Here is an 11,832-nt window from a genome sequence, read left to right as displayed (position 1 = left end):
ATAGAATGGTAGCGTTACTAAATTTACTTTATAAAATGATTTAATTGACATAGGTAAATCAAATAAATCTAGCCATTTTATTTATAATGTAGTGTATTAAATCTCTAACAGAAACTGATAGCAAAACTAATTCTAGTAATTGATTAATTTGTAATTAAAACTGTGAACAATTTCCTACTCTGAATTAAAGAATATTTGAGAAGAATTGGCACGCTACGAATTGAATTTAAGCCTTTTTTATTATCTATTTTCTCTTCTAATGTATCTTTCATCTATGCCAAGATACTTAGATACTTGTTTCTAACTATATTGATCTATTTAGGTTGATTTGATAAATACAATTGGATTGATTTGAGGCTAAAACTGGTGGGATTTTTATCCCTTGTACCTCAGACCTGGTCATAAGGAACTATAAGCTCCACTGGTATTTTTATATCTTGTACTGTCTACTCTTAGATACTTGGTATAAGTACTTTCCACTAAGTATAATTAATAATAGTTTTACATGCCTTTGTCAATACATACTAGGGTTGATTCTCGGGAATTATCGAGTCATTTCCAGTAATTTAAAGAAATTAGCCTTATCAATTCTTGAATATTTTGGATGATTCCTTGGAAATGTATCGCCCTTTTTATATCTATAATCTTATCATTCTACTCAATATGAAGTGTAAAGTCCTAGAATCTTTTTATTTAAGCATTGCAATCAATTAAGTGACAAAACTCTTCAAGCTTTTTTCTTGTTACGAACGAATTTGTTGTTAAAATTAGAAGAAGAGAAAAATGAAATATACTTAAAGACTACATATTTATTTTTTTTAAGTGTTCCCGAAATTATCGATTCCCAAGAATGCAAAAAAGATCAATAATTCTTTAATGTATTATATGCAAAAGTATTTCAGTATTTGGCCGAAGATTTATTTTGTAATTTTTTGGTTGCATGAAAGATATTCCTATTTTAAATTGTGTAATGTTTTAATATTTAAATAATTTTAAAAATTAAGTAGGATTATATTATTAATAAATCAATATTATAACATTGAAAAATACTATATATTAGTGAGTTATTGCACTAATAAGTTCAAAAAATATGATATACCTAGTGCCTTTTAATTTCCTTTCAGGTATGATACATAACAGTTCGATTAATTAATTATTACTCTTAAGTTCAAACTCAAATCCAATTGATATGGCCAATGTGCTGTAATCAAAGTAGGTAATTTAAAATAAAACTCTTGTCGGAGTATAAATAAAGTCTATAAGTCAAATACACTTTCAGATATAATTTTGGGCTTATTCAATTTTAAGTTTGCGACCAAAAACCTTTTCCTACCCAGAAAATTACTGTTTCTTATAAATATTCATTTAATCAAATTTTATATTTATATTATTGATAAGAATTTTTTTTATATTCCATGAATCAAGAAGTAATTTGTACTACAGGTACGCCACCGTGGGGGGCATGGGAAGTATGGCTCTCACTTCTTTCACAATCTTTTTGGAAATTGCTTATATTAGTACATAAATTATATTTGGCTGAGACATAGGCATTTTAGTCCTGATTTCAACTATAAATCATGGAATTAATTTATATGCATTTGAACAGAATTTGTTGTGGGGGTTTGCCGTTGTGCCGTGATTATTACCTTTATATTTGATCATTTTACTCAAAATAGGGGCGTGAACCAAAAAGTCTTGCTCGTGATGTCATTTGAGAGGATCGATTTTCTCTAAATTTATTGAGCAGTGACATGTAATTCTTTCCAACGGTTAGCAACATCCAAAAATGTTTGATACAATAAATTAATACTTAAATTGATTTTTTTTTTTAAATATCCTTAAGATACCCTAGATATTTTCCAACCAGTCTTTCACTTAATTGAAACAGAATTGTAAAAGTCATTGCTCTTCTCAAACTAACCGAAGGATTCCATCGACAGAATCTTTGGAGATTTTGATATGATCAGAAGATTGATCATATCTAACCAAAAGAAGTTCCAAAATGTATTGAATGGTTTCTTAGGCAAAGTCATTAAGAGTATCATGAAATACAATTTCAAAGGTCCTTGATTGTGATATACAAAGTAGAAACGATAGTGAAATAGCAACTTTTGTTTGATACTATCTTTCTCCTAAGTATTGAAAGTTGAATATACATCAAATGGAATCAATAAATTATTCTGAATCATACCCAGAGTTCTTTATTTTGTGAAATGGTTAATATTGAGCGATTTATTTCCAAAGATAAGTACGTCTTCTTTTCAATGAAAATAAGACTGAGTTATATATTATACTATGAAAGGAGGTTTCTATTGTGGTTTATTTTAAACATTTTTTACCAAAATACCTCCAAGATATGTCATCACTAGCAAAGTTGGGAAAAAATTGAAAGTGCTCATTTTCATAAATTAACCCCCTTCCCATTAAGTTGTCAAATCAGCAATTTTGGTCAATTTTATTGATACACGGGTTACGTTATGAGATATGACTATGAGTAGCGTTATATATTTTGCAGTTATTCAACCTGCAGCTTCAACAATAACCAAATTGTGCACTCCGTTTTTGTTTTTTTTTTTTTGCATTTTAAATGTCAAATTTCTTACTAAACTAATGTGTTACCATAACAGAGCTATCGAGTATTATGCAAAACTCACGCTTCTATGCCACACATTTTTTCAAAAATATTATTAGATAGAAAATGACCTTAGTTTTAGAAACTAACATTTAAAAAATAAATTGTATATGTTATGTAGAAGTTGTATCTTGTTAAAGCAAATTGAATAAATTGCAACCATAAAATGAGGCGAATAATTTAAAAAAAAGAAGGATATACAGTACTTAGGATGAGGACAATGCAAATATTGAATGCTTCATGGATGATTGACTTATTAGTGGTCTAAACTTTGACTATTTTAATGAAAATTATTAAAATATAATTATAATGGAGCACATTATAAAGTTCAACCGCCCACAGTAATATTTCTCATAAACACAAAGAAACCATGTAATTTGAATATATCAAAATTAAATGAAAGTATCAATGTATACTTTGTAATTAGAATGATCAATGTTGTAATTAAATAATGCATTTTAAGACGAAGAGATTGCAACTTTTTACCATTTGCTTTTACAAGTTGTAACTTGTATAAGCAATATATAATACATTATATATTGCATTTGAATTCAATCATTTTTGTAAGTAACATTGAATTGGAGTAGGTTATATCCTCAAAATATCATGCTGAACTAACTTCAAAACTTGAAAGCCCTGCCGTTCCTTAATTAAAGCGATTTACGGATTCGAGTAAAATTATTCTATGAATGAATTGTCAAAAGGGATCGTTTACTAAGTACGTAATGCACAGTTAAGGTTGTCGAGTTTTGTCATTTCTGTGACAGGTTAATATTAAATACATTGTCAGTGTGAGGAGGAGGGGGTGGACAGAAAGTTGTATGTCAAAACGTTACACCAAAAAAGAATTGAAAAGTTAATTTCATCATGGAAAATTGAAAATGTGGGTGAAAGGTTAATTTTAGATAAAATACTTCTAAATTTTAGTTAAAATGTATTCGTTGATAACGTACAACATGAATTAATTAAATATGTATTATTTGTTTATGATAAATTTTCTATAGTACTTATGTGGGATTAAATATCGACTTACTAAAGTTTCGGACTCAAAAAAAAAAAAAAACTAGCAAGAAAATTATGCCAGGGATTAATTTGAATTTTTCGATAGAAATTCGACCTCCTCTTAGTGCTTAAAATTTAAGATCTTGTTAGGTTTCGATTGGATTAAGGGCGCCCAAGAGGGTATTTTTGTACATCAAATAGTGTCACAAAGGTCCTTCAATGAATTAAATAGTAGGTGCCACACAGTTTCAGTAATTTAGGTATATCGTCAAATATTCTAAACTAATCTCTTAACTGTATGCAGATGAGTTAATTATGTGTTCATATAGGGTAAATAATTCATTCGAACACTTCACTTTTATCGAATATCTCAAGTACATATTACCCTATTGTACACTAGCTAGGCATTTTAAGACCTCCTTTGATTGAATACAATCTATTATTTATCCTATGTACACTGAAGACAAATTTAACACTTTTTTAGCAAACATTAAATTACACATTGATTTAATACAAATGATCTAGTCTATTTATACAAATTGTAACTATGAACAAAATCAACCTTTCAAAATAACTGAAATAACCAATTTAACATTTTGCAGTGCCGATTTTAGAGGGAGGGGAGACTGTAGATAAGTTTCATTAAAAGATTATAAATTGCAATTAGCATAAATAGAGCCTTTTTACTAACACCAGGAATTACATGACAATTGATATAAACCCTATTTTGAATGCTCAAAGTTTTTTTTTTACTACATAAAATTGAAAAACTTCTAATAAATCTTCATGAAACCTCATATAATAGTTTATAGTATTAAAAAAGACTTGACATCTGTATTGAATAATACTTAATGCCGATGATATTAGAATTAAATCAAAGTAATATCTAATGAAAATAACTAATAAATATCCAAGTTTGTACTTTTATTTTCGGATTGATCAAGGATAAGAAAAGTAGGATAATTAGAGAAAAATATATTATTCTTTCCATTGTAATAGTTAATTTTTATCTACAATAAGGAAATCAGATTTTTAACGATATATTAACATATTTTTGATTTATAATAATAGAACTAAGCAATAGGGGGATCAAATTTTAATAGACTATTTTCCTTAACATTAATAAAAAAAAGGTTTTCATTGTTATAAAACTTGGTTATTTAGGCCCCCAAAATGGTCAATATCAACAATCCTGACGTCACTTGAAAACGCTTGATATATTATAGACCTCTCACACGTATCTTTGACAAGGAATATTCTGATACAAAGTCTAATATAATAATTTAACTCAGCATATTATTTCAGGCCAATTAGTTATCCCAGGTGACATGCCGAAACTTAAATTATACACCATAAATTAATTAAATATTATGGAATTCTTAAATTTGCAACAATGATTAAATATACATCCTATGACGACCCTGTCAATGTAATTGAAAGCAGTGCCGGTTCAAGAGGGGACTTCAGATTGCTATTAGCACGTATATAAGGGCCTAACAAGTAATTATTTGATCTTAAATTTTATTATACAGTCATTGAAGTAACTTTCATTTACTGTACTAATATCAAAATTGCTTCAAGCTCAAACTCATTAAGTGATGTCAATAATTAATTTAATGACTCAAATGATTGATTAAGGGCTATGAGACTCATAAATTTTATCGAATATACGTCTAATCTAAAGGTCATGGGGATATTTTGGGCTATAAATATATAATGCAAAAATGAGATTGAGCCACTCATGGACACAATATGTTTTAATGATTGGAAATAAAAGAGAGACTTTGGATTTTGTTTGTAGATGTGAATATCTATTATATTTTAGCGAGAAATGGTTGGAAACAAAGGTGGAAATTAATACAGAGAGAGAAATACTTCAACAGAATGTATAGAATCATCTCTCCTCCTCTTAGAATCTTAACCTTTGGAAGAACCATTTGCTGTTTCCGGACTTGTACTTCTCCTCGAAGTCGTTACGGACTAGTTGTCTAGCCTTCTTCTTCTTCATTGGGTCCTTGAGGACCTCCTTATTGATGGATTCCTTGTCGAACTTAATGTCCACATTGTAACGAGTAGGCATCAAATGATTGTAATTGAGGACCTTGAGGAAAGGCTTGATCTTGGAGCGTTGCTTGACCTTTTTCTTGCTCATACGCTTCGTTACTTTACGTGGATAACGGTCCACACCAGCGACGAGAGCATGTCCGAAGGGCTTTTCGCCATTTCCCTCATCCGTGGGTCGGACAATAACGGCTTTGCGACCAGCGAAGCGTCCACTGAGAACCACTACGATCCTTCCGGATCTCATAATTTTCCCCATGATGTTGCCGTGAGCTGTGCGAGGAGGTAAAAGAAAGAGAGAGAGAAAGAAAGAAAGAAAAAAACTATACGCAAGAGCGGAAAAGGAAAAAGGAGGAGGCTGCGTGATTCACATAAATACTCATATGGCACCCCTGATCCGACTACATAAACATATTTATAAATAAACAATAACAATCACACGTGCCTCATCTGATTCATTTGTGATCATTGCCGCAGAATGAGTCGAAAGAAGTTGGATAATCGCATACGGATCCTCATTGAGAATGGGATTAACACTGGCCATCGGGGTTTCGTAATGTTGTTGGGGGAAGAGGCTCGAGAGCAAGTCGTGATTCTTCATCATATGCTTCGTAAAGCGTCAGTGAAATCCCAACCCAAGGTTCTTTGGTGCTACAAGAAGGAGTTGGACTTTGCTGACTCACGAAATAAGCGGCGAAAGAAGTTGGCTAAAAAGATACAGCAGGGTAAACTCAATCCTGAGACCGAGAATCCGTTTGACCAGTTCATTGCTTCAACGGAAATTCGATTTTGCTATTATAAGGTATGAATCATTAATTCATATGTGTGTCTATCCCATATTTAACACTTTAAATCCCCTATTTATTGTAGGACACCCACAAAATCCTGGGTAATACCTTTGGTATGTGCGTCCTTCAAGATTTCGAGGCTTTAACCCCCAATCTTCTAGCTCGGACTATTGAGACAGTAGAAGGTGGAGGATTGGTTGTCCTTTTGGTCAACTCTGTCAAGTCTCGACGAGCTCTATTCACACTCTCCATGGATGTGCATTCTCGCTATCGTACTGAGTCTCATCATCAAGTTATACCACGATTCAATGAACGCTTCATTCTCTCACTTTCCAACAACAAACGCTCCATTCTCCTCGATGATAAATTGAACGTCATACCCCATTCATCACATATTAAGACTTTAGTTCCCATCCCTCGTCCCGAAGAAAACAACTCATTGAATGACCTTAGACTAATCAAGTCCTCTCTTCAAGATACACAGCCTGCTGGCTCTTTGGTGAATTTGTGTCTTACTACAGATCAAGCTAAAGGTCTTATCAGATTCATTGATGCCATTGCAGAAAAAACTCTTAAACGCACAGTCAGTCTTACTGCGGCTCGTGGTAGAGGCAAATCTGCGGCGTTAGGTCTCGCCATGTCTGCTGCTGTTGGCTTTGGATATTCCAACATATTTGTTACTAGTCCTAGTCCTGAAAATTTGGGCACACTTTTTGACTTTGTATTCAAAGGTTTTGATGCTATGGGCTATGAGGAGCATACGGATTATGAACTAATTAAATCCACGAATCCAGAGTTTAGTAATGCTGTCGTTAGAGTCAATGTGTTCAAAGATCATCGTCAGACAATACAATATATTCATCCGAAGGATTCACATCGTCTAGGACAGGCGGAGCTCATGGTAATAGATGAAGCAGCAGCTATACCGCTACCTTTGGTAAAGGCTCTTTTGGGTCCTTACCTTGTATTTATGGCATCAACTATTAACGGTTATGAAGGAACTGGGCGCTCATTGTCCTTAAAGTTATTGGAACAATTGAGAAAACAATCATCAGGTGGAGGAGAAGGTACTATGTTGGGAAGAACTCTAACAGAGGTTACACTTGATGAATCTATTCGTTACTCAAAGGGAGATCCAACAGAGAGTTGGCTGAACAAGATTTTGTGTTTAGATTCAACGGTGGTCCCACCTCTCTCCACTGGTTGTCCTTTACCTGCTGACTGCGAATTATTCTATGTGAATAGGGATACCCTATTCTCATTCAATGACGTTACAGAAGCCTTTCTTCAAAGGATTATGTCAATGTTTGTTGCAGCACATTATAAGAACTCACCCAATGATCTTCAAATGTTGTCAGATGCTCCCGCTCATCATCTTTTTGTTTTACTTGGTCCTAAAATCTCGGGAAATGCATTACCCGAGGTTTTTAGTGTAATACAAGTATGTCTTGAGGGAGAGATTTCAAGATCAAGTATCATGGATGGCCTATCTCAAGGAAAAAGACCCCATGGAGACTTAATTCCTTGGTCCATGGCTACTCAGTATCAAGATGACAATTTCCCTTCTCTCTCTGGTGCTAGAATTGTACGTATTGCCACTCATCCAGACTATCAAAGAATGGGATATGGTAGAAGAGCAATGGAGCTCTTGCAGAGGTACTATGAACATAGCTTTGTTGATTTAAATGAATCCAAAAAAGTTGTTTCTGAAAAAGACGGAGTTATTAATACCGTGACGGATGAGGATGTGAGTTTCACGGAAGAGGTAATTAAGCCTAGGAAAAATCTACCTCCTCTATTTTATAAGCTGAGCGAAAGACCCGCTGAAAATCTCGACTATATAGGTGTATCCTTTGGTCTGACCAAGGAACTTTTGAAATTCTGGAAAAAAGTTGGTTTCACTCCTACATACCTCAGACAAACAAAGAACGATTTAACCGGTGAACATTCCATGATCATGCTTAAGACATTACAAAAAGAAATATCCTCAACATGGCTCAAAGAGTTTTGGACGGATTTTAGAAGAAGATTCATTAATTTAGTTGGATTAAAGTCCATGGATTTCCATCCAGAACTCCTCATTAGTCTTTTAGATAATCAGAATCAAGAGAGTGACGCATGTAAGCGGGAATTGAAAGTATCCGACTTGGACAATTTCGTCACACCCTATGACTTGAAAAGACTGGAGTTGTATGCAAAAAATATGGCAGATTATCATCTGATAGTTGATTTACTTCCTAGTCTGGCGCGTCTCTTTTTCTTGTATCGACTTGACAATTTCAAACTATCCGCCATGCAAAAGGTAATCCTCGTAGGAATGGGCCTTCAAAATAAAACCGTGGATGATTTAGTGACTGACTTAGAGCTCGTTGGAACTCAAATCATGGGACTTTTTAATAAAATGATTCGTAAATTAATGAATGCTCTAAACGAAACACGAGAAAAGGATTTGACTCGATCTCTCTTGTCTAAGAAAACAAATGGACAATTGAATGTAATGAAACCTGTTGATGAGTCCATGGATGTAGAACTAGAAAGGGCTGCACAGGAACTCAAACGTACGCAAAAGGAGCAATTAGACTCTTTGAAAAATTCGGATATTGGCCAATATGCGATCAAAGGTGAAGTACCTATAATAATTAACTTGAACTATTTCATGCATTGATGGAGTGACTCAAATACGTATTATGATACTAATTATATATTATATTCCTTTATAGGTTCTGATAAGGAGTGGGAGTCTGCATTATCAGGAAAGGGTAGCAAGGGGTTAATTAGTGTAAAGAGTGGTGAAAAAAGAGTGCTAAATGACTCAAATCAAGATGTTGATAGCTTAGTAGAGTCTATCAAACCCAAGAAAAAGAAGAAGAAAAATAAGTAACACTATAATTACATGAAGAGAAGAGGATTACAAGAAGCACAACTTCATCCCAAAATATGTAATTTCATACTTCGCAATACGTTTCTTTATATTAATATAAAACACATATATGATATAATATACACACACCATATAGACACTCTGTATGTGATTATCTTATTCCCTATATGTACCTAGATTAATATATAATTAATTTAACTCGGGTGGTTACAATATTTCCGGATCCTCTAGTAGTCTTCTCCATTCCCCGATTCTCAGTGTTCTACTACTAATTCCTTTATGTCTGGGAGGGAACTAACTTACCTCTTCTATAGTGTTGTTATCACCATTGCTGATGCAGGACGAGTCCGACTCCAAGCAAAGAGATTGAATCAGAGTCAAGAGGAAACGGATATTGTGGAGGTGGGTAGGGATGTTTTCAGGTTTGGTGCTGTTCCCTGAGTAAACAGGATGCTATTGTATATCGACGAGGCGAAGTAAAAGGATAATTTAAAAAGTATTCCTTCACTTTTCAGAAGCCTCGGATCTCAAACTCTGGTGTTCGGGGGAAAACCTTAAATAGTTTATTTTTATATTTTTTTAGAGGGTACGAACCAATAATTTAGGCAGATCTGCAGGAGTTGCTATGTGATATAAATCTGATAGAATAATTAATGTGTATTAATTTCTGATTTTAAATCACCTTTTTTATATATATAAGAAATGTCTCCTAGGTTAATTTTATCAGCGATGACTATATAGACGCAATGTATTCGTCAACGAATATACATTTTGCATGACGATTACAAGACAAAACTAAGCAATGTTTCTACTTTGAGGATACTTAACTTAGATATTAACACCCCCCCCCTTCCCTATGTTAAAAATCTTTTCTCCAAGTTCTATAATCGGTACTAGAACACAATTTGTTCAGGAATTTTGATCAAAAATCGGAAATACTAGATAAGAATCTTTATTTTTTTTTTATATGAAATGTGTTTCTCAAAGATTTTTATATTTTCCATGCAATGGAAGGGGGGGATGACCTTTGATTTATGTTCTTCAGTCATACTACATAAAACCTTCCAATAACACATTGGTATAATACTCACGACACATACCTTAAGAAATTTAATTTAACAAAAATACCAAAAAGTATTTTAATACAATATACAATTAATTACAACTACGCATGGTCTTGTATTTTCTTTTTCCATTTTACACAAGTCCTAGAAAGATAATTTTAGAACCATTCATCATAAACTATTATTATTATGCAAAAAATGGCCTTGACTCTCAAAAGTTCAATGCCTTAACCAAAAGCGTAAATAAGGAATTTACAAGTATAAATTAACAAAATTATATCATTTTTTAAAACTTTAAGATATTTTTTTGGCAATACAAAGAGATTGGGATAGATAATGCAGTAATTGGGTACGTATTATAGAGAAATTAAAATATCATTCCAGATTTCAATTCCCTATTAATAAATATTGAATAATATAATGAATCAACTCTACTCTTCGAAGGGGTTTTCCATGTCATTCTTTGTAGAAAAAATGAAGGTGTACTGCAGGGGATGGATAAATACGTGGGAGAGGAATGGAAAGTTCTTCTTTTTTTTTTTTGCATTATTCATCTTGCTTATTATGCAAAAATCAATAAGAGGGGATCTAGAAATAGTGTTGTGTCGACTCGGAACAACTATGGAATTCATTCGATGATTAAGAGTGGATTTTCAAATCCGGAAAAACACCCATGTGATCCATTAATATCTGAACACTTTGAATTTTATAATTTTATTAACAAGATATAATTTATTAATTAACAATAGAATTTCAACAAAATTATTATTATAAATAGATGTGTTTCTGAGCTCAATTAATCATTCGTGTAGTCGCCCTTAGACTCGGTGTTTGGATGACAGACACTGCAAGCCTTCTCCTCGACATACACTTGAAAGATGTAGTCGAGGGGGTTGTCATCATGGCTGGAAGGGTGGGCCAAAAGAGTCTAACAATAGAGGAAATGGGTTTCTCCACTCTCACAAGGCTGTTTCCACCTACTTCTTTGATAGCTCTCTGGACAGTCTGGTGTGAACCCCAGGTATCTCTTGCATGGACCCTCATGTACTTGAGCTATTTTCTTTAACTCCTCCGGGTCCAGTCTGACCATTTTAACAGAGCCCTTCTTCCTCTCCGATGTTTCGGACTTGCTGACGGCTTAGATGGTGGTCCTGGAGACGCCCAGCGTCAAGGAGTGCGCGAATTGAAATTCGTCAATCACGTTCAAGTGGCATTTTCTTCACTTGTACGTAAGCTATAGAGATCAGATTTGTTTTGTTTCGTAAGTAAGTCTTAATGCTTTAATAATTGAAATATGAATTAATTTCAATTACTCAACTTTGATTAATTAATGAGTCAGATTGATTTAATTACTAAGCCTTTCAAATTTAGAGCCGTTCTCCCTAAGTTATTTCTAACTGGGTT

The 11,832-nt window shown here is 33.3% G+C and overlaps 2 protein-coding genes across 2 annotated transcripts; one reads left to right on the top strand and one right to left on the bottom strand.

The window, feature by feature from the left end:
• Positions 1-5,423: 5,423 nt before the first annotated feature.
• On the bottom strand, positions 5,424-6,027 carry RpL27 (ribosomal protein L27). Its single transcript, XM_040718845.1, has one exon. The coding sequence runs from the start codon at positions 5,952-5,954 to the stop codon at positions 5,544-5,546; it is 411 nt and encodes a 136-aa protein (XP_040574779.1). The 5' UTR covers positions 5,955-6,027; the 3' UTR covers positions 5,424-5,543.
• Positions 6,007-9,506, top strand: l(1)G0020 (RNA cytidine acetyltransferase l(1)G0020). Its single transcript, XM_040718844.2, has 3 exons — positions 6,007-6,497; positions 6,566-9,104; positions 9,204-9,506. The coding sequence occupies exons 1-3, from the start codon at positions 6,174-6,176 to the stop codon at positions 9,362-9,364; spliced, it is 3,024 nt and encodes a 1,007-aa protein (XP_040574778.1). The 5' UTR covers positions 6,007-6,173; the 3' UTR covers positions 9,365-9,506.
• The last annotated feature ends 2,326 nt before the right edge of the window (positions 9,507-11,832 follow it).

Source organism: Lepeophtheirus salmonis, chromosome 8 (genome assembly GCF_016086655.4).
Source record: "Lepeophtheirus salmonis chromosome 8, UVic_Lsal_1.4, whole genome shotgun sequence".
Classification (NCBI taxonomy): domain Eukaryota; kingdom Metazoa; phylum Arthropoda; class Copepoda; order Siphonostomatoida; family Caligidae; genus Lepeophtheirus; species Lepeophtheirus salmonis.
This window is presented reverse-complemented; position numbering and strand designations above follow the sequence as displayed.

Excerpts from the sequence above, each read along its gene's own strand:
- RpL27 (XM_040718845.1), bottom strand. The coding sequence starts at position 5,954 with ATGGGGAAAATTATGAGATCCGGAAGGATCGTAGTGGTTCTCAGTGGA.